This window comes from Neophocaena asiaeorientalis, unplaced genomic scaffold (genome assembly GCF_003031525.2).
Source record: "Neophocaena asiaeorientalis asiaeorientalis breed wild unplaced genomic scaffold, Neophocaena_asiaeorientalis_V1.1 scaffold461, whole genome shotgun sequence".
Classification (NCBI taxonomy): domain Eukaryota; kingdom Metazoa; phylum Chordata; class Mammalia; order Artiodactyla; family Phocoenidae; genus Neophocaena; species Neophocaena asiaeorientalis.
In genome coordinates this window covers 1,724,243-1,746,239 of record NW_020173230.1, presented here as the reverse complement: position 1 = coordinate 1,746,239, position 21,997 = coordinate 1,724,243, and the positions used below count along the sequence as shown (strand labels likewise).

The window sequence follows — 21,997 nt, the reverse complement described above, 5'->3', positions numbered from 1 at the left end:
CCTTGTCTCAGACCAGTAAGTTATGTAGAGAAGGACAGAGCGAGATTGTTAGCCCTCGAATTTCCATGTTTGATCGGTCCTATCAAAGGCTGGCTCTGAGATGTTTCAGACAAGGAAATGTTTTCTATTGCTTGGAATCGGTACCAGTACCTCTGTCTTAAAGAAATGTCATAAGACTTAAGAGGAAAATGAGTTGGAAGAACAGGGGACATGAGTCTATAATGCTCATCTCCCTGCCAGGCAGAACTTTCAAGATGAGTATTTGAAATGGTCTGTCCTTCAGGTCTGTGCATTTTAAAGTGCAGAGCAGTCCTGTGTCATCATGTCATCATCCTTTGGGAGCCTGTGTGGTTGCCAGCCTCCTCAGGGGCCCCCATCTTGATGTTTTTCTCTATATAATTCTGGCTACCCTGTGGCTGTCTTTTGTGTACTGTTTCTTCCTGCCCCCAGGCCTTTCCTCAACTTTGCCCTCTCCTATTAGAACGTGTAGAATGTGCCCTCAGAGGAGTGGCCTCCTCTCCACTTTGCAGGTTACTACCGGTATTACAACAAGTACATCAACGTGAAGAAAGGGAGCATCGCTGGGCTTTCTATGGTGCTTGCAGCTTACGTGCTTTTCAACTACTGCCGTTCTTACAAGGAACTCAGTGAGTCTCTTCTGGGTTGGTTTGCCTTCAGTGGGGTTTCCCATGACAGGGTGGTATTGGTTCACTTTCAACCTTAGAAGTCCATCACCCTGCAGACAAGCTGATGACTTGGAGGGACTTTTCAGAATATAGCGTATTTTAAATGCAAAAATTGTGGCAAAGAGAAAGACAGGAAAAATAAGATGAAGCTGGGGTAAAGGTGATACTTAGGCAGCATTCTATCAGCCACTGCAGGCTCTGCCAAAGGTTGGTGGAAAACTTGGCTTTATCTTCCTAGCAGCCAGTATGAAGAGGGAAATAGGTTGAGTGCTACAGTCCAGTGTCTGTGTGGTGCTCTGGAAAAGCGTGGCTGTTCCTGGTGCTGAGACATGAGAGGAGTTGGTCTGGTGGGAGATGTCTGGTGGCCGCTGAGTGGGCTTCATGGGCTGTTTCTGCCAGTGTCGAGCCACCTTACTACCGGTATTACAACAAGTACATCAACGTGAAGAAAGGGAGCATCGCTGGGCTTTCTATGGTGCTTGCAGCTTACGTGCTTTTCAACTACTGCCGTTCTTACAAGGAACTCAGTGAGTCTCTTCTGGGTTGGTTTGCCTTCAGTGGGGTTTCCCATGACAGGGTGGTATTGGTTCACTTTCAACCTTAGAAGTCCATCACCCTGCAGACAAGCTGATGACTTGGAGGGACTTTTCAGAATATAGCGTATTTTAAATGCAAAAATTGTGGCAAAGAGAAAGACAGGAAAAATAAGATGAAGCTGGGGTAAAGGTGATACTTAGGCAGCATTCTATCAGCCACTGCAGGCTCTGCCAAAGGTTGGTGGAAAACTTGGCTTTATCTTCCTAGCAGCCAGTATGAAGAGGGAAATAGGTTGAGTGCTACAGTCCAGTGTCTGTGTGGTGCTCTGGAAAAGCGTGGCTGTTCCTGGTGCTGAGACATGAGAGGAGTTGGTCTGGTGGGAGATGTCTGGTGGCCGCTGAGTGGGCTTCATGGGCTGTTTCTGCCAGTGTCGAGCCACCTGCCACTCTGTGGCATCCAGAGCAGTGCTGGCCCTGAAGGGTGGGCACTTGGGTGCTGTTTTTCTGAGTGGGTGTTCCCTCAGGGAAGGAAGAGGCTGGCCAGGTGGCAGATTAGCTGTAAATTCCACAAGTAGGTTCTGGGTCATCTCCTGAAAGGAATTCTCAGGATGGCTTCACCCCCACCTGTAAAGAAACTTACCATTTTGCCTTTCTAACTTCAGAACACGAGCGGCTACGCAAGTACCACTGAAGAGGGCGCGCTCTGCATTCCTGACCATGACCTTTGCCTGGCACCCCTGAATCCTTTTATATCCTAGTGGAGAATTAACACCCAATAAAAGATGACTGGTATGTGGACTGCCTCACTGGTTCAGCCATTTCCCTGCCCTATAGGAGCTCCTGTTGCACAAGGTGGGGTGGGGTCATTCTGCAGCTCCTAGACAGCCCAGGGCTTTGAACCATGGAGCTTCAAGATCTCGTCCCAGTGTGCTGGGGGGTCACCCAGAGCCTCCGCCAACAGTGCCGAGGTGTTTTCCTGCTCAGTGCCTCATTTTTGGCCTTTTGTCAGCTGACACTTTCACAATATAAAGCAGAAACCCTCGTTCCTAAGAATGCCCTCCCCTTCCCCATCTTCTGCACCATCCAGGGTATTGGGGTGTCAGGGAATTGGGACGTGTGGGACCCCCTGGTCCTGGTAAGTAAGCTCCACTTGCAGGAAGCTCAATGGGATGATGAAGGCGGAAGGGGAAATCACAGGCCCTGATAGGAGCTCTCAACTGCTGTATCCAGCACCCTCTTTATCCTTCACCAAGGCCTTCAGTAATGTGATAATTAAGGTCAGAATCAGTTTCTTATTAGGGGGTGTGCGATAAGCATATATACTTCATGGAGTATAGGGTGAAATGCTGTGGCTAATTATCTCCTGCAAGATGTGAATTTGAAGGAACAAGTATTCAACATCAGAAATAAAGGACATCTGCCAGGTGGCTGGCCCAAAGGCCAGGCTTCCAGACTGTACAGGCTGCCAGTACAAAGGCCTTTTCTTCCTCTGACAGCATCACTTCCGGTCGTGAGACACATTCACCAAAAGCGGAAGAGCGAGCACCAATGTCAAAGCTTCGTGCCAGGCAGCTAATGCAGCCAGTAGCAAGAATCCTCTCGGCATGGAGTCCCCGAAGTAATGAGACAGAGCTTAAAAAACAAGCTTTAATCAACTTCATAAAAATTGTTCTTGTAATTGAACTCGAATAGGCCCACTTGTCCAGCAGGTTGCAGGTGCCAGTTTCATATTTCCAGGCTCAGAGGCAGGGTCCTCCTCTAGGCCAGAGGTGTGTGATGGTGCGGATGCTTGACGGGGCAGGAGGTAGGTGCACAGATGGACTGCATCGTCTATTTCAAGGGTGTCTGCAGCCCCAGCTTAAGGTATACCTTAAACGTTGTTGAGCAAGTGCCCCGAGAAAATAAACCCAGAGGAAAAAGGCCATCACACTCAAGAGCCCTACACGGTCCTCTCAACTGCTGCCACCCTGGAGCGGGACCGGCAGAGGCAACTCCACACTTGTTTGCTCTGAAGGGCTGTCTCGTTCAAATCACATGGATAGGCACGGCCTCTGATTCAACAGGACAGGGCGGAAGCAGGTGTGACTTGGCCACACAGCTTTAAATGATCCAGCAGCCCCTGGTGTTTAAGGAGGCCCTGAGGGGAAGGGCCACCTTCCTCACAGAACTGCTGCGCACAAGCCCTTCCCCACAACATCCTCCCTCCCCAGAGGGTGGTGTGCAGAGTCCCAGATGGGAGGCCTTGATGCCTAGACAAACATGATCCCAACTTGAGGGACCGAACTGGAGCACATGTCCCCCTTAAAAAAAAAAAAAAAAAGATTACAGCAAAATGATAGGGAAACTGACAGATGTAGCCCCTCAGAATAAAACCCAGTATGCCTGCCTGCCAGCTCCAGCCAGAGTTGTACCAGCATCAAACAGTTAAATGCACACTCCCAAAGATGGCCCAGAGTGGTCCCCAATAATGGGGCCCCTCGGGGCTGCTCTGAGCTGGCTCCAGCTGCTGTCACTGTCCACTGAGAAAGGCCAAGTGCCCTTTGGTGCATCTGTTGGCGTAGTGTCCTTTTTCACCACACTGCAAACAGCAGGAAGGGAAGGAGGAAACAAAAAAAAACATTGTTTCAAATGCAATTTTCAACTAAGGCAGCACCCGCTAAATTCCAGGTTGGGGGCAGGGACTCTGAAATTCTCAGCGGCACAGATTTTCATTCTAACACGAGGGAAAGGGAGCTCCAGAAGGTAGAGTGGCACAGAAACCGCAGCCAGCAGCTCAGCAGGTGGAAGGGAGCACGCAGGCCACGGCGGACTCTTGTGGTGGGGCGCGGGGTGAAGAGAAGCCCGTGGCACCACAGCTCTCCCGCCTCTCCAGGGACCAAGCCCCTCTGCATGGCTGGCCAGTCACTTACCTCTAAGGCACAGTTCTGGGACTCCCCTGAGACAGGAGAGGCGGCAACGCAACAGAAGCCACCAGGCTCCTCCCCCAACTCAGGGATTCACTGCGTGGACAGAGGGTGGGCTGCACCCAAAGATCTTTCCCTCCTGGCTCGTGCATACTTTTGCCTACGCTACCCCTAGGCCAGGTTTGGGTCACAGGATCAGAGAGACGGGACCATGATTAGACTTGGGGGAAGAGACCCGGCAGAATCACTTCAAAAAATCTAGCAGGACCCTGACTTGTCCGGCTGATTATCCAGACCCTTCCTTAGCTTCTCCTCATTCGTTCTTCGTTACTCCTCAGAAAGCAGAAGGGAATTATAAGGAAGTGGCAGCCTCGAGCACTGAACAAGGGATCGGGAGACACGTCGGGGCACCCACCCCGCGCTAACCCACCCAGGGCCCTCCCAGTCCTTGCTTCCTTGGTCTGGAACTCGGGGCTTTGGCCTGTTCTATTCCCCCGACTGCACAGTCCCCGTGTTCTCAAGTCTTTCTGATCTGTAGGTGTAACTCCTGTGGACGAGTGGCCTGTGTAGCTGCCAGCTGGACCTTTGGCAGGTGTGACAACCAGAGGGAGGGACTCCGCGGCCCCGCGTGCTGCCCTTGGCCTGTCCACTGGCCTCCGCGGCTGGTCCTGGGGAATCAGGATTCCCCCGAGATGGCTTTAATATCAATTGTGCCCGTGGTAGGAAGAGGTTGTTAGGTTCGTCCCCTATCCCCAGCCCCATCTTTCTAAGGTTCCAGGACTCAGGAGAGCTTGCTTCAGAGGCCCTGCTGACAAGTCCTGGAGGAGGCAGGACAGCTCAGCTGACTCAGGACACCCGAGTCTCCTCACTGCACTTGAGAACTGTCTGGTCTCCCCTCACCTTCTTCCACAGCCCGCCCTTCCATACTCTCCTCACCTGTTAGGGCTCAGGCTCAGCCATCTCTGGGAGGCCTTCCCTACATGCGTGGGCACTTTTAACTTTGGTGTCTGGGCACCTGCCTTCCACTCCCTCAGAACACAGACCCCTCCCGGGAAGGAGTGACAGCAGTGGGTTTCTGCGCGGAGCCGACAGAGCAGGTGCTCAATGAGTGTCTGATGGCTGTGGGAAGTGACCAGTGGCTCAGCTCTTCCCAAAGGCAAGTTCTAGGAACAATACAGGCATATGCTTTTTGACTTGGCCCTTCTACTTGTAGGCATGGATGCTCCAGACACCAGACAAGAGCTCACAAATGTCTGTCAGATTCAGCACTATTTTTAGCAGCAAAAACTATAACTTAATAGTTAACCGGCAGAGAACTGTTTACCAACAGAGAACTGGTAAAATTATGTAGCCACTGAAATACATTAGTTACTTATGCCAACACAGAGATCCAGAATATGTTATAAGGAAAAAGGGATTACAGAACACTGTACATACTAGGGCCCTATTTATATTAAAATATATATTGTCCTTGTGCTTGTGTGAATAAAAGTTTAGAAGAGCACTCCTCTGAGTGGAGTCCCCTGTAGGAATTGTGGAGTGTAAAGGGGTATTGAAAACAAAACATGAGAACAGAACAGCTGAGTGAAGTGGCTCTTTTAGGAAAACGGTGGGAATAAAGGGCACACTTGCGCTGAACACTTCTGTATCGTCTAAGAGGTTTTACAGAAAGCATGTACTAGTTCTGTATTTCATCTAATAATCTCCACATCTGAAACCTTTGTGAGTCTAGTTCTGTTGGTGTTTGTGCTGACGGTGGTGCTTGTTTCCTTCTACCATTTTTATTATGAGCTCATTCTGGGGAACCTTAGTTGTGGGAATTCTGTGTGGCCTGGGTTGAGAATAAATTTCTCAAAGTCGGGTGCCAGGGGCTCACCCATCCGGGGCTGTTTTAGATTAGAAAACTCAGTCTGTGGCTTTTTGGCCCTCACCAAGGCTGTGAACACAGGCCCAGACTCAAGGAAGGGCCTGCCAGTGACGACAAACTCAGAAGGGCTTTTCTCCCCACCCCTCTTTCCATCCCGAGCCGAGAGTGAGATGGACAAGTTTTCCAGTAAGTTTTTAAAAAAGTTTACCCTTTCCCTGAACGTCCCGTTTTGTGAGTGGGTGGGGGTGGAGGTTCTACTCCATTTCCTCCCCACGCGGGCCTAAAGCTTCTGTCCCTTTCCTTTGGGTGTGCCCACCTGGGATATGAGGACACCCAGAGGCTTCAGGGCTCACTCTGTTCCTTGGATTCGTGCTCCCACTTCGTTCCCGGCCTCTGGGAGGTTCCCATCCCTTTCTTGCAAGCGCAATCCTTTCATTCAACAGCGTGTGTTTAATTGTTCACCTGGCCTTAGTGTGTCGTGGACGGAAGTAGCATGGTCTCTAGCTCACTGGAGTGACCCAGTTTTACTCTTTCAATCAGCAAAAAACAAAGATGTCTTCATTCTTCAAAATCAGCTAACTCTCTGGGGAATGAGGGAATAGCCACTGACTGTGAAGACCCCCGGCCACACCCCCGGCCCCAGGACTCACCTTGTAACAGGTGACCTGCTCCAGCGGCCGGGGTCCACGGTTGCCTGCGCTGCTGTTTTGACTCTGCATGACCCCGATGACCTGCGGGGCTCTCTGCTGGTTGGGAGAAGAGTTCTGACTCGTTAACTGGATCAAGGAGGACGACCTTTGTAATGGCGGATTGTTACTTTGCTGGAAAGAGTTATACAACACGGTTTTACTGCGGAAAACACGTGCACGCAGACTACCAATGGGGACAGGAAAAAAGAGGGCGGGACTTCTCCCGCATGACCGTGACCAGCAGGAAGAAGGGCTTCCACGGTGGCCCGGCTCAGGAGAGTAGGTGGAAAAGAAACGTCTGGTGACGGTGGCAGGAGCCGCTGCCCGAAAAACACCATGCAGACACACAAAAACGAAAAATAAAAGAAAACAAAACACCAAAGAGACGAGGCGGTCTCTGGGGCGGCAGGGCGAGGGCATGAGCAGGCCTTACTTTTGTTTGTGAGGTTCTAGCTTCAGGTCAGGATGAACGCTTGGTTCAGCCAGGTGTTTAGAGCCTACACGGCAGGCAACAGTCACAGAAAACAGTCGGCGGCTGACACGCTGACCTGCGGTCTAGGGGCTGAGAGGGCCCTCCGCTAGGGAGCCGCGTGAGCAAGGCAACGGGGGCGCCTGGGGTGGGGCCTGGACAGCAAGGCCACTGCCGACTGACTGAGTGGGTCCCTGGCTGTGGCCCCGTCATTGCAGGAGCCCTAAGCTGGAAACCCCAGGTTGTCATGGCCGCATCCACACGTGGGAATGCCCGGCTCTGACAGGAGTTCTCTTTGGTTCATCCCACATCCTCCTGAAGGTGGCAGGCAGTGCTGCGAGGGTGGCCACATCTCCTGGCTGCTCGGCCTCTAGCATGGAGGAGGGCCAGGCAGGCTCTGGCAAAGGGCTCAGAGTCCAACCAGGTAAGAGGTGAGGCTTCACGATTGCTGGGCAGTTTGCTCAGCCCGCTGAGACCCTGCCTAGGACACCTGGCCAGCCTGCCTCTGGGCCCCCGCCCGCATCTTGTAACCAAACCCAAGGCGCCTTTGGTTGGGTGTCACTGCTGCAGATTCCCATTCGTTTATGGCATTTCCCTCTCTTCATGCTGGAGGGGAGCAGCCCACTGCTGGGGTGTGGGATCCCCTCGCTTAGGAGACTGGAGCCAGCTGATGCCTCGACCATCTGTTCCCAGCATCCCCCCTGCAGTCGGGCACCAGCCAGAGAACCAGTCAGCCACACTTCCTCTCCCGCCCCGCTGGGAGTCCCGTTTGTAGAGAGAAGGGTCTGAACCGCAAGCAAGAACGGCAGACGTGTGGCGCCCACGCCGCCCTGCACTTGCCAGGCAAGAAGGGAAGAGAAGCCCGGTGGGTGTCTGGCTCCAGCAGACAGCCCTCCAGCCCAGAGAAGGTACAGACTGCTCCGCTCCCTGGAGTTTCAGCAGGAACCAGGGTGACTCCCCTCCTCTCCCGCCTCCTCCCACGATCTCCAGCCGGGTCTCCGGCAGGCCCCGCACTGAGGCAGGGGCGCTGAGCGTTCTGCGGCCAGGGCGCGGCCAGGCCCGGCAGCACCGCGGGCCCGGGGCACGGTACCTTTGCGGGAGGCTGCGTCTGCTGCGGCAGTGGGGGCTGCTCGGTGGTTCCCATCGGCAGTTCAAATCTAGGGCTGGTCACCCAGCGGCAGAAGGGGACAGGAGAAAGGAGAAGAGGAGGTGAGAGAGGAGCTAGGCTGGTAGGGTTCTCGAGTTCTGGCCCCGGGAAAATCACAAGCAGCCTCTAGCTAAGCACAGAGCCACACGAGCCACCTGGACATAGGGCGGGTGCTGGTGCTCGGGGTGGTGCGGAAGACAGGTCTGACGTGCCTGGACTCAGACCCAGCTTTGCCTACACCTAGCTGCAAGCCTGGGCAAGTGTGCTGCTCAGAGAAAGGAGGGAAACACAGCTGGTACTGTCAGAGCCTCTCCAGAGGCTCTTTGTACACAGAAGGCCTTCCCAACAAACACCCTTCCCTGCAGGAGCACCTCAAGTGTTAGACCTCTGACAGCAGAGATCTGGGGGACACGCCCTCCACCACCACCCCACACGGAGGAATCCTGGGCCACCTGTAGGCTCCTAGGCTCTCATCTAGGGAGTGGGACCAAGTCAGGAGCACCAGCCACCTATCAACCACGTGGCAGCGACCAGGACACTCTGCTTCTGTGCAGGTGTCAGCAGCATGGAGGCAGCACAGGGCGTTGGGGGGACACTACTCTACGGTCCCAGTGCCACCCCACAACCACCCAAAGTGACAGAGGTGCTCAGAGGAGCGCTGAGCCCTCCCACGCAAGGACTGGGCTCCAGAGGTCACAGATCTGCCTTTGACCGGGAGCTACCACCTGCCCCCTGCCAGCGGCTGAGCTCCGAGCCCCAGTGTCCCCATGTGTGAAATGGGGACATCCTTTCACATGTGAGAGTTCTATGAACCTCCATATAGGAGGCCCCGAAACTGAAGCTCCCTTCCTTCAGGGCACAGGTTCTTAATCTGAGGTCATAGGTACATGAGCTTTTCTGGAGCACAGGGCCCATAGCTTTCATCTGAGTCCTAGATGGTCTGGGACACAGTAAAGGTTACCCTGAGCTTCCCGCTCAGGAAGCAGTGGTGGTCCCTCCCCATCTCCCACTCCTGTCCCAGACCCTGTGCTGACACTACCCAGTGACCAAAGCCCCGATGGACTCAGGGGAGATACAGGGGGCAGCAGGGCCTGGGCAGGGGCTGGCTACTCACTGCATGAATTTACACGAGGGCCCCTCTGGGCAGAATCCCACGAGGTAATTCACACAGATGACTCTCCGTGTGTGCCGGTGCCTGCACAGGGGGCCTGTGGAGCCAAGCACCAGGGTCACTCAGATTGTCCCCTCTTCAGGGGATGCCCTCATGCCCTTCTGCCAGTCAGAGCTCTGCCCACACTGCTGCCTGGGGGCAGAAAGCAAGAACAGGGCTTCAAGTGCTGGCTCTGCCTCTTATTCAGTAGGCCAGCGGGCAGGGTACACACCCTCTCAAACGTTAGTTTCCTCATCAGAAATACGGGTGAGAATGCGGTCCAGTGGGAACCTGGGGAGGCTCAAGTGACTTGGGCAGGACAAGCAGAGGGGCCTGTGGGCGGTGCTTCTGACCAGGCAGCCCAGCCACCCGGACACCTACCATGCTTGCAGAAGCCACGGTCGTACCAAGGACAGTCCTTGATCTTGGACTCGGGGTCGATGTGCAGGAAGGGGCACTCCTTGTTGCTGCACTCCCCTGCAGGGAAGACCAGACATGCGTCCACCTGGGAGAGCTGGACCCAGATCCACCCGTGCTTCTCCTGTGGCCGGGGCCACGGTACAGCAAAGAGGGCCAGGTGGGTCTGGTGTCCAGTCCCGGCCCGGCGAGCCCTGAGACCCAGGGCATGGTGTCTCAGAGCCTCAGTAACCTGACTCGTACGTGGGCTGTGACAGTCCTTCCCTCACAGATGTCCGTGCTGCCTTGAGGGTCAATGACACTGACAGAGGCGGGCACAGGGTACACACTCATCAAACAACTCACGGCTCCACCCCTCACCCAAAAGAGGTGTTGGCAATGTAGGGGGCCCAGACGTGAAAACGCATCAGTTGAGACCAGTAGCAAATTACCGTTCCACTCTGATAAGCTCTGATGGGACGGGGAAAGGCCTGAGGACTCTACCTTTTACGATAAAAGTGGGGAAGATTTGGGAACTCACAGCTGGGTCCCTACGGTAGAATGTGATAAAGCCTTTATGACGGCTCCTCTCAGGAGCAACGGGCCCAGCTGGCCACCAGCATCTTTCAGCCAAGTACAGGCACTGCCGACCTGGGCAGCTGCATTGCCTTCAGTCCATTTACACACAAAAGGCCAGTCTGATCACTGCTGTTCAGAGCACACTCCTTCCCAGACCCGCAAGTCCCTATGGGGTCTAGACCAGTCCCTTCCCAGCCACACTGGCCTCCCAGGGGTTCTTCTTAGCCTTTGGCCCCCAGCCCAGGTCTCCCCTCCTCAGGGAGGCTGTCCCTGACCACACTGCCTCAAGATCTCCTCAGGTGACCCCATTACTGTTTGTCTCTTTTAGAGCACTTATGGTGAATTCTCTTCTTTGTCTTACTGGTGAATCAGCTGCTTCTTCCCCTGGGCCACTGGAGTAAAAGCACCACAGGGCAAGGACAGCGTCTGTCCTCGTTACCACTGTCCCTCCGGTGCCTAGAAGGGGGACCCTCACCTGTGGAATAGTGTCAGGAGCTGCAGACAGTACGTCTGCACCAGGACAGACTCTGCAGGGGAGGTGCAGGCAGCCGATTGTCACAGAGGCCTGGAGGGCAGTGGGGCCCAGGGCCATCAGCAGGGAAGGTGGTAACCCAAGCCAGCTTGCAGAGGCGCCCCCGGGAGTCCACTCAGGAGGGCTGGCTCCTGCCTTTGGGGCCAGATGGGAGACGGCTCCCATGGAGAAGCTGCTGCCCCTTCTGCTACTGGTTCCCATGCTGCTGTGGGCAGGACGGAGAGGGTGGGGAGCTGGGAAGCTGAGTCCTGTTTCCTATCTGTCTGTGCTTTGACTTCTCAGCTTATGTTGCCTCTACAAAAAAAGCCACAACTATCATTAATAAGCCAGCAGGCCAAGCCTGTTGGGCTGCTGAAATAATTAACGTCTCCTCTGACAACAGTGCTCTGAAAGCGTGCTGCACGCCCAGCGTTCCTCGGCCCGTCACAAAGAGTGCAGCAGGCTTCCAGCCTCCTGCCGGCTCCTGCCCGGGGCCTGAGGCCAGCAGTCCCGGGGCCAGCGCCCACCCTCATCCTGACCAACAGGGATTCTTCCTGGGCAACCTCACCCAGGGCACAGGCAGGGGAGTCTAGTTCCATCACGGAGCACATCAGCTCCACCGGGCCCTGTGCCAGCCCCACCGCCCTGGCTTCTCCACACAGTTCACTCAGTTCAGCTAAGGCCACGTGTCCTCTAAGCAGAAACAAAGGCAATCTCACTTTCAAGGTTAAGAGGATGGTTCTTTGCCACCAGAAGACAGCCCCGGAGCAGCTATTCTTAAGGGGTATTTAGGACAGACAAGCTACTACTCAGGATCACACTTCCAGAGAGAAGGAACCGACTCAAGCCTGGGGGGCAACCAGCTGCCACTCCGGAAGAAGCAGCTGATTTAAGGGAGAATGTCCACTGGAGCAGAAACAAGGCCTCCAGCCAGCTGCCCTGTTCCTGCACCCACCGTGAGACCCGTGAGGCCGGGTTAGCCTCGACTTCCCAAAGTACCTGCCAGCACTCAAAACACAGAAGCACTAGGAAGACACAGGGGTTACGAGAGAATAACCCTAACTGCCCATAACTGAAGGGCCAGCTGAGGTCGGCAGGCATCACAGGCACCTGAGTAGCTGCTTAATCCCCAGGTCTTGGTGCTCGGTGAAGCCTCCCGGGGCTCCCTACCCAGGGGGTCTGGGTGCCGGGAGCCTGCAACACGCCTCACCGAACTTCGAGTAGAAGTAGCACTCGGGCATCTTGGTCATGTCGTACTCGTGCAGGAACTCGCACTGGTCCCCCTTCTTGCACAGCCCCCGCAGCCAGTGTTTGCACACAACCGTCTTCTCGCCGCTGATGTGGCGGAACGGGCACATGCCCCCTGCCGAGGAAGATGGGTCGGGGTGGGTGGGTGTGGTGTGAGGACCCAGGCGGCCCCTGAAAGCAGCGTGTCCTGGAAGGTGGCCAACTGCCCTGGCAGAAGGCAGTGTGATTTTCGGCAGCATGTGAGCACACATTTTAAGTTTCAATAGTTATGGATTTATTTTAATGTGTCTTGGGAAAATCTAAAACATCAAATCATGATCCCATAGATATTCCATAAGATGGAAACTTAAGAAGCCTAAGGGAGGTGGGGGGGAAGGGAGGAGTGTTTTTCTTAATTCAGTTAAAGAAGAGTTCCGGTGATACACAGACGTGGCAAAATTTGTAGGGGTCGTAAAAGACTGGGGTTTGAGAAACACTGCCCTAAAAGACAGAAGGCAAAGAGGACCACCAGCAGAAGCCTGGGCTCCGCGTGGGCTCTACCCCTAGTTAGAAGTGCCCTCTCACTCAGCCCAAAAAGGACCGAAATTGGTTCACTTGTAGAGACGTGGATGGACCTACAGACTGTCATACAGAGTGAAGCAAGTCAGAAAGAGAAAAACAAATACTGTATATTAACGCATATATGGGGAATTTAGAAAAATGGTACAGATGAACCTGTTTGCAAGGCAGAAATAGAGACACAGACGTAGAGAATAAACTTACGGTCACCAAGGGGGGAAAGGGGATGTGGGATGAATTGGGAAATTGGGATTGACATATATATACTACTATGTATCAGACGGATAATTAATGAGAACCTACTGTATAGCACAGGGAACTCTACTCAGTGTTCTGTGGTGACCTAAGTGGGAAGGAAATCCAAAAAAGAGGGGATAAATATATACATATAGCTGATTCACTTCGCCATACAGCAGAAACTAACACAGCATTGTAGAACAACCATACCCCCCCAAAAAACCTCCCAAACCCCAAAAAGTGCCCACTTAGCTTCCAACAAGTAAGAAAGAAATCAACTTCAGAACTGAAGAAATGCATCATATACAAACTGGGGGAGGTCTGCCTTCTGTAGAACCTGAGCAATCAATCACCCAAATAGGACAGAGCCATACCCTGGGAAAGTCACATTTCTAATTGGTGACCTGGAGGGACTACTGGGAAGGCCTGACCAGAATGAGGTTGTGTCTGGGAAAGATCCAGACCAGCCCCACTGAACAGAACCTTCTGCAATGATAGGAATGTTCTCTATCTATGCCGTCCAACGTGGCGGCCACCAGCCACATATGGCTACTAAGTAACTGAAATACGACTAGTGTGATTGAGGAACTGCATTTTTTATTTAATTAAATTTGAACAGCCACACGGAGCTAGTGGCTACTGTATTAGTTAACACAGAAACAGTCGTAGTGCCGTGTTAAGGATGGCTGTACTGACAGAAGGTGGTGGGTCAGAAAGGCAGAAGACAAGGGGATGAGACCAGGAGCCCAGCAGAGGAATGATGTTCTGACCAGAGAGCCTGAGGTCAACCCGGCTGATCTACCTGGCAGGTAAATGACTTGAGTTATAGAACCACAACTTGCCCAAATCATCCATTAAAACCATCCCTTTGCTGTAATTCTGTGCGCCCTATTCAAGCTTCTAATTAAAATTTAGTTTCCAAATAAATTTGGCTACAGGAAGAAAAATGCCCAGACCTGTACATGGCATGTAGGGTCCCACCCAGCGGTACGTCTTATGGATCAGCAGAGAGTCTGGCTCACGCTGCCTGTGTTGGGACCTGGTTAGTATGAACAAGAACCCCAGGAGACACACTATCGTGGAGTTTTTTGATGAGAGTACACAGAGGACATGAGCTTGTGTACACTGTAGAATCAGAAAAGGCCTGGGCTCAGCCACTCACTGACTCTATGACCTTGAGAAAGTTCCTGAACACCTCAGGGCTAGGGGCCTCTGTCCATGTCACAGGTCAGCTCGTGGCTGCAGAGAAAGTGAGGTGAGAAGGCAGACTCAGAGCCAGATTCAGGCCTGTGTTCCAGGTTTCAGGCAGAACACCCCACCACGTTCCTAGCTTATCTGGACCACAGTTTCATCTAGGGACACCGTGAATCGCAGAAAGCAGGGTGAGCCAGGGACCTGAGAGCCTGCGAGTCTGCAGGGGACAGGGCGGTGGAGGGCGCCTCAGGGGGAAGGTCGGGAGCCAGGGGTCTCTTACCTTTGCCACAGGCAGCTTTCAAAAAGAATTCGCAGACAGCAGCCCCCGACTCTGCAGAGAGGAGAAGAGGTGTCAAACAAAGCGATGTGTAACGGCTATTGGTGACATGTGAAGATGGGGAGGGAACCCTTCCGGCCTTTAACCCATGGAGGGGTCAAGGCACAGGAAACAGAGTGGCAAAAAAAATGCTAAGCCTGACCAAGCAAGGAAAAAGCTCCTTAGTTCAGTCATTCCTGCAAAATGAGACACCCACGCTGAGACCAGTCATTATTCAGGGCTTTCTGAGAATCTCCTATAAGCAAGATGCTTTCAAGGAGTTCGGAGTGGATGGGGGAAGGAAGGATGGAATGCAAGATCACAGAAATTCATTACTCCCAGCTCAGACGTCCCAGAGGGCTAATTCAGGGGCACTTTCACCTGAGGCAGAGGGAGGGAATGATCTCACAGGAAGCACAAAGAAGCGGATGGGGGCTCTGAGGAGGAACCGGCTCCAGAGAAGAGGCAGGTGCCTTAGAGAAGCTATTCCAGAGCGAAGAGCGTAACTGAAGACACAGGAGCAGGACTGCTCTTAACATGCAATACCAACACACAGTAACTAAAGGAGCACAGTCTTCTGCTTCCACAGATGGAGCTGGTCCTGGTGAGGGGAACAGGAGAATAAAAGCTGAGCGCAGTGGAAGTCAGTGGGGTCCAGGGCTGTCCCAAGGAGCCCAGGGACTCACCTGCCATGGCCACCAGAATAAATAGCCCGTGCCTTCCCACACAGTTTTCTCTATCAACAGGCATTTTAGCATCATGGGAAATCCACCGACACCATCTCTGAAGCCCACTTACATGCCTCTCCTTGCTAACTTGCAAGAGATTCGTTGGCTTCTTGGAAGCAGGCAGCTTTTGCTAGGACAGATTTAAGGTTCCAGTAATGGGAGTCACAGGGGTGTCACTTGTTTGCATTGCAAAAAGTCTGAGAAGTCTTACATTAAAAAAAGTATCATTTAAGAGTATTTCTGGGCCTTCATTCTTTTCAGAGGTTAAGGTCGTTTCATTCCCTAAAGCCAGAAGAAGTCCAGAGTCCTGGGGATCGGGTTTTAGGCAGACAGGATAAAGAAGTATGCCTTCAGGGCATAACTAAGATGGGATTTATTAAGATGGGACTGAAGTGCAGGGAAGGGGGAAGAGCTATGGCCTCCCTGGCCTCTAACACACTGACCGTGATCTCAGGCAGGCAGTGAACGTTGACGGCGTTTACCAAGTCTGAGGCAGTACCTGTGGCCAGGTATGTCCTGGACCCTCCCTAAGAACAGGTTTGTGGGCTCCCCACCTCTGTGCCTGCCCTCACAGGCTCAAGCATCTGTGCTTCCAGGCTGGAGCGGGGAGGAAGAGAAAGAGCCGCCCTGCGTGGAGGGTTCCATGCCATCAGGCTAGTGCCATCAACACAGGAAAAGCCCACGCGTGAGTGGACATACACGTAAAAGCACAAAGTGACCACGCGTATCAACGAGTAGGTTTAAGAGTGCACATCTGAATGCGAGCAGTGGCTTATGAGCCGTGTACGGTGGAGACAGTGCTGAGTGTGTATAAAGTAAGGCTGTTTGAATTATGTCTCTTGAGCGTAAGCACTGTCTCACACAGAAGTGTCAGCGTGAGAGGGACACCTCAGAGGTCACGTGTGCATCAGAAGTGTGGCCACTTGGGGGGAATGAGGCTGCAGGGAGACTTGACCAGCCCTGGGACACGTGGGAGAACGTGGGGCTATGGCCCATGTCCTATGGCAGTTACAGGAGATGGCGTGGGGAACTGCAGGTGGAAGGGTCAAGAACCCTGTCGGGCTGAGCCACCAGGCGCTGAGCCATCTTTGGCAAGTCCCCTCCCCCACCCAGGCCTGAGCTGCCCCACCTGTGGCTTGAACCCAGTGACCTCTAAGAGCCCTCTGAGGTTTAATGCTATAGCGTTAGATTTCAAGTGTGTCTGGAAAAGAGAGAAATTAAGGAAACTGTTGGTTTCTTTTAAAGTGCTAGACGTTCCAAGTAATTCCCTGGCGGTGCAGTGATTAGGGCTCGGCGCTTTCACTGCCGTAGCCCGGGTTCAATCCCTGGTCGCGGTCAAAAGAAATAAAAATAAATAAAGTGTTACCCGTCCCACCTGAGTTGGGGTGCGGGGGAAGCCAGGAGCCACCACGCAAAGCGGGACAGTGAAGGGAACTCATGCAGCTGCCCGGGTGTGATGAATGACCCAGAGGTGGGGTCCAGAGAAACAGTGAGGGATGGGCTCCCAGGAGTGCGAGTCCTAGGAAAACAATGGAGCTTGAGAGTCTCACTGGGGTGTCCTACAGAGAGGGGTAGGTGGGTCCTTCCCTCAGCAAGACTCCTCCAACGGCCCAGTTTTGATGAAAGCAGGAAGAGGGCGCTCAAAGTGGGGGGCCTGGAGGTAGGGAAAGGGGATATCTTAGTACTTTCCTATAGTTGGGGAGTGTGTGCGAGTGAAGGCAGGATTTCCAACCCAGGACACCTGCCTTCATTCAAGAGTTATCTGAACTGCCGGACGTGGTCCTGCCCTTCTGAAGACTGCCTTAAAATAGCCCCCGGGGCAGAGGGGAGCTCCCTAGTCCAAATGAGGGGAAAAGGGGGGTTCCCTGGATTGGGGGAAAGGAGTCCCGGGACCGAGGGGGAGGAGCTCCCGAACTGAGGGGGAGGGCGTCCCGAAACCAGAGAATGGGGGTCCTGGGGCCGAGTCGGTCGCGCCCCTCGCCCGCCTGCCCCGACCCCGCGCTCACTGTCCATGCCGGGGAAGGGCAGCGGCTGCGCCCCAAGCTGCTGCTCCACCGCGATCTCCAAGTCGAACTTGATGTGGTCCACGCTGGCGATGATTTCCTGCATGGTGACGGTGGCGGCGGCGGCCACACCGGCCCGGCTCCCGCTCAGATCCCCTGCCGCCCTCACACCTCTAACCGCTGTCGGCCCCGCAGCACAAGGTCCTCCACCGCCCCGCCTCGCAGCCGCCGCCGCCGCCGCTGCCGCCCGAGGGATGCTGGGAGCTCCCGGAGCCCGCGCCGGCCCTTTCGCCTGCCCAGACTCGGCCAATCAAGCACAGAGTACGGGCCGCTCCGCTAGTCCGGCTAGCAGCTCGCCGAACGCCCACCTGAAACCATGCGCGCCGGGAGTTAGCGACGCGGACTGCGCCTGCGCAAGGTCGTCCGGAACGTGGAGACGGGTTCGCGGCGCCGCGGAGACGAGACTGGGGGTGACGCGGGGTCAGGACTGGGGGTGACGCGAGGCGGGGCGGGGGTGCCGTGGGCTTGGCGGCCGAGGTGGGGCCGCGTTCACTGGGTTGGACCCTTGGAGTGAGTTCCTGTTTGACCCTCACAGGGGCCCGGGCTCCGTACGAAGACTGACCAGAGGGGCAGCGAGGGTGACAGCCAGAGTCGGAGCCGGGGGCGTCCGCTGAGGAGACCGAGGCTCTAAAGGCCGGTGTGGAGAGGGGGCGGGTCGGCCTGAGGGTCCCGGGGAGCGTCCGGGGAGGGTCTGGTTCCCTAAGGGAGGACGGCGGCCCCGTGTCTCTAATTCAGGGATTAGTAACCCGAGCGGGTTGACGAACTTGGGGAGGAAGGAATTACCCCTTTATTGTCTCAGTGTGAAATTTAGCAAGTCCTTCGGTGACTGACCGAGTGGCGTTCACTCTGTCCAAAACGAAGTCGCGATTGCAAATGGGGATGAGTGTAAATGATGGTTGGAGACAGAGTATCTGCAACAAACTCCTCTCCAGTTGTCGCTGCTTGGACATGACGATAGGACTTGTTATTTAATGCTGGAAAAAGAAGCGTCTATACTAATAGAGCATAAGTTTGTTTGAAAGACATTTTGGTACCTATATCAATATCAGTAATTAAAATTCTCTGTATTTTGATTAACATGTGTAAACCCTTTATTTAATGTGGTCACTTGAACATTTAAAATTACATACGGGCTCGCATTACGTTTCTCTTGGAGCTTCACCAGGTGCAGAATGGTAAATTAGGCCCCCTGCACTGGTGTCACTAGGGTGCTGGTCAAGAGAAGCTGGTTGATACTATTCATGGACTTGGGTTCAAAGCCAGCGAGTTCCAGAGCTAGTGGATCTCGCCCACCACACTGCTGCAGGGCCCCCAGCAAGTCAGTCCCCTCCCTGGGCCACAGATATTAATTTGTCCAACCTGCTGTCCCCTCTGAGGTCTTTCCACCTTCTAATATAACCAGACCTTAAAATGTGTTCATGCTCGTTATTCTGATTTTTTTTTATTTGGGGAGCTTTCTTCTCCTTTGAATGAGTAAGTATTCATCTGTTTGGGGGGAAAACTTTTTGTCAACTGACAGTCCTTGAATTGGGCCGAAAGTTCTCGGAGTAGATAAAAACTTCCCCAAATTGTTTCTTAAGTAACTAAAACTATTCATACCCTCCCATCAAAATAAGTGCATGGCTCTGTTCATAGGGGGTATTCTGATATTTTTTTATTAAAGAGTTTCAAGTATGTAGACCAGGATCTCTAGCCTAACTGTGCAATAGAAGTATAGTGTGAGCACGTATGTAATTTAAAATTTTTAAGTAGCCGCATTAAAGTTTAAAGATTGTGAAATCAGTCTCAAATTTTCTTTAGCCCAGTATATCGAAAATATTATCATTTCAACATGGAAAAAAATGTGTAGTTTGTTTACCTTCTTTTTTTGTACAAAGTCTTTGAAATCTGGTGTATAATTTACTTTTAAAGCATATCCGCATTTAGTTTAGCCACATTTCAAGTGTCAGTAATCACATTGGACAGCACAGCTGAAGCCGATTTGCCCATGAATTTTGCAGAAGAGAAATGTTTAAGTTAACTTCCCTGTGCAGAGGCCCAGAGTGCCAGTGTTTTTTCCTAATAAATGATAATGCTATAATTTTTTGAACACCTATTAAACCCCAGGCATTATGATAAAAACATCTCATTTAATCCTTATGGCCTTGTGGTAAGGTGAGTGGGTCTTGCAGCCGAAGGAATTGAGGTCCAAGAAGGTCAAGTAATGTCTGGCCAGGGCTCAAAGTGAGCTCTGACTTGAGTGCCCAGTCACTTAGGTCGTGGCTCAGTGATACAGATCAATAGTTTAGGTCTATCGAGTGCTCACCATGCTGCACCTGAGCACTGATATCTGAGATTGAATCATTGCTACGGTGCTGTGTGGGTGATGTTATAGTTAACCCCAGTTTATAGCCGAGGAGACAGGCCAGAGCAGTGAGTGCCCAGGGACTCAAGGCTAGTTGTTTGGTGGAGCTGAAATCTGAACCTAACCCTAACGCTAGGCCTACTTTCTAACCTCAGGGCTCATGCTTGTGCCCACCTTCTCGGTCTTCTTTCTGCCTTTTGTGACTATGAACTCGCGTTGACTTTCACTATTTTGCTGACCTATGCCAGGCCCTGGAGGGGAACGCCAGAGATGGACCTCGTGAGACTCTCGCGGCTCTTCTCCGGCCCCTGCCCCATGGGATTGGCCATCCTGCACCACCTTGACCCCCTCAGAGCCAGGTGGGCCGGAGGCAGGGAGGGGTCCATGTGGCCGAGGGCCGCAGGGCTGATTCGGCTAGCGCCAGCAGCCTTCAACAGCTCCCTCTCTCGGCTGTCCCTCGGCCCGCGGAGCCAGAAGAACACAGGCAGCCTGAGCTCTGACCCAGGCCAGCCCAGCCCCACGGCCACCCAGGAGGAAGGGGAGGAGGAGAGCTTTGGGACCCTTTCCGACAAATACTCCTCCCGGAGAATGTTCCACAAATCGACGGCTCAGTTGTATAACCTGCGGCTCAAGGAACAGAGTGGTGAAGAAGATGAGGAAGGGGGGCTGCAGCCAGAATCACAGCAGGGCCCGAGAAACACCCCTTACTGGTACTTCTTTCAGTGCAAACGCCTGATCAAGGAAGGAAAGGTAGGGAACCTTTGGATTCTGCTGCTCCTGGCTCCTGCTTCCACCGTGCTGTGGTATTTTGTGATGGGCCGCCCAACCTTCCAGTCATCTCTAAATGGTGGGATGCTGAGAGCTCCTCTCTCTTTGTCTTCACTCCCCCCTCGGTGCTGCACCAGGCGACCCGCCAGCCTCCTGGCCTTCAGTGCCCCCTCCTTCATGCTGCTCCCATCTTCCTGTTACCAGCTTGGCCATCCCATGGACTCCCCATCTGTGTATTCAGCTGCCTCCTCACCATCTCCCTTATACTTACCCTCAGTGGCCTGCAATTTTTGTTCCCAACTTTGATTTTCCTACGCTTTCTTCATCTCACTCAATGGTAACCCCATTATTCCATCCGCCCAGGCCACATGCCTTCAGGTCATCTCTGAGTCTTCTCTTTCTCTCACCAGCTCTAGCTTCAAAATTTCTCCCGTCCTAACTTCTCATAAGCCTACCCCGGAATGCCCAGGCCAAGCCTTCTCCTCGCCCCCCTCAGCTATAACGACACTTGTCTCTGGGCTCCCCGAGGCTCTCTCCACCTCTTTCCAGGATGTGGGCTTGCAGCATGGAGCCATCCCGTTAAAGCAGAGAGCAGATGGCCTGACTTCTCTCTCCAGCTCTCCCAGTGTATTAAGTGACACTGGGGATGTTCATTTCCTTAGGTATTGATAACGACATTCCATTTATATTTTAAAATCTCTTGGAGGTATATGTCGAAGCTTTGGTGAATGAAGTGACAGGATGTCTGAAATTTGCTTTCAAAAATTCAGTTTGGGGGCTTCCCTGGTGGCGCGGTGGTTGGGAGTCCGCCTGCCGATGCAGGGGACACGGGTTCGCGCTCTGGTCCGGGAGGATCCCACATGCCGCGGAATGGCTGGGCCCGTGAGCCATGGCCGCTGAGCCTGCGCGTCCGGGGCCTGTGCTCTGCAACGGGAGAGGCCACAACAGTGAGAGGCCCGCATACCGCTAAAAAAAAAAAAAATTTTAGTTTGCAGGAGAAGTGCAGGGTATAGATGAAACAAGATTGGCCAGACGTTAATAGGCATTGTAGTTACGCTATTCTGTTTTCTTTTATGTATATTTGAGATTTCCCATAATGAAAAGTTGAGAAATAAAGAGAAGCCGGAGTACTCACAATAGCTTATGAAGCCTGCAAGGACTGCCACCTGCCCTCCACCCCCCTTACCTCTCCGCCCGCATCTCCCCTCCTTCACTTACTCTGCTGCAGCCTCCTCTCTGCTCCCACAGCTCCCAACACACTCCAGCCTCAGGGCCTTTGCACTGGCTGTTCCCTCAGAGAGCCACGTGGCTCCTTCCCTCACCATCCTCAGATCTTTGTTCACCTGGGCATCACCCCTGCCTGTCAGGGAGTTCCCCCATGGCAGTGGGGCCAGGAGCTCTCATAGGTGGTGGGAGACTGGTGGGCTTCCTTCTCGGCCACCGCGAAGGCCCATGGCTGCAGACCATGGGCACCAAGAGGCTGGTGGCAGAGGCCCAGGGTGGGTGTTAGTCTCCTGGGCAGGCCTGAGCTTGGGCTCAGCTAGGGTCCCCCAGCCTCAGTCTCCCTCCCTCTGCTGAGGGTCTCTGAGGTCCCCTCCCCACCTTGTG

The 21,997-nt window shown here is 53.5% G+C and overlaps 2 protein-coding genes and 1 long non-coding RNA gene across 14 annotated transcripts in view; 2 read left to right on the top strand and 1 right to left on the bottom strand.

Moving 5' to 3' along the window:
- The first annotated feature begins 1,092 nt into the window (after positions 1-1,092).
- LOC112400008 (uncharacterized) lies at positions 1,093-2,014 on the top strand. Its single transcript, XR_003003351.1, has 2 exons — positions 1,093-1,213; positions 1,885-2,014. It is a non-coding gene; the product is annotated as an uncharacterized LOC112400008 (long non-coding RNA).
- Positions 2,015-2,855: 841 nt separating this feature from the next.
- Positions 2,856-17,447, bottom strand: CPSF4 (cleavage and polyadenylation specific factor 4). Of its 8 annotated transcripts, none has more exons than XM_024745522.1 (8): positions 17,221-17,447; positions 14,451-14,501; positions 12,144-12,296; positions 9,829-9,924; positions 9,412-9,505; positions 8,241-8,313; positions 6,643-6,813; positions 2,856-3,800 (listed from the first exon to the last, which is right to left on the bottom strand). In XM_024745522.1, exons 1-8 carry the CDS (start codon positions 17,321-17,323, stop codon positions 3,732-3,734), a joined length of 810 nt encoding a protein of 269 aa, XP_024601290.1. In that variant the 5' UTR covers positions 17,324-17,447; the 3' UTR covers positions 2,856-3,731. The 8 variants fall into 8 exon arrangements, with proteins under 8 accessions (XP_024601290.1, XP_024601287.1, XP_024601288.1 ...); XM_024745519.1 differs by having other exon boundaries at positions 3,554-5,288; XM_024745520.1 differs by having other exon boundaries at positions 3,554-5,288; positions 6,643-6,738.
- A 194-nt stretch (positions 17,448-17,641) lies between these two features.
- The window catches only part of PTCD1 (pentatricopeptide repeat domain 1), a 15,561-nt gene continuing 11,205 nt past the window's right edge, over positions 17,642-21,997 (top strand). For 2 of the 5 annotated variants that reach the window (XM_024745514.1, XM_024745510.1), the window contains exons 1-2: positions 17,733-17,910; positions 19,870-20,371. In XM_024745514.1, the coding sequence (XP_024601282.1) occupies positions 19,892-20,371 (480 nt within the window). In that variant the 5' untranslated portion in view covers positions 17,733-17,910; positions 19,870-19,891. Of the gene's footprint in view, positions 17,698-17,732; positions 17,915-19,869; positions 20,372-21,997 lie in introns of those variants that run through there. The other 3 variants (XM_024745509.1, XM_024745512.1, XM_024745511.1) reach the window with 3 other exon arrangements.

Excerpts from the sequence above, each read along its gene's own strand:
- CPSF4 (XM_024745519.1), bottom strand. The coding sequence starts at position 17,323 with ATGCAGGAAATCATCGCCAGCGTGGACCACATCAAGTTCGACTTGGAG. Across the intron at positions 12,297-14,450 it reads GAAAGCTGCCTGTGGCAAAG|GGGGCATGTGCCCGTTCCGC; the intron begins GTAAGAGACCCC and ends CTTCCTCGGCAG. Across the intron at positions 9,506-9,828 it reads CCGTGGCTTCTGCAAGCATG|GCCCCCTGTGCAGGCACCGG; the intron begins GTAGGTGTCCGG and ends TTGGCTCCACAG.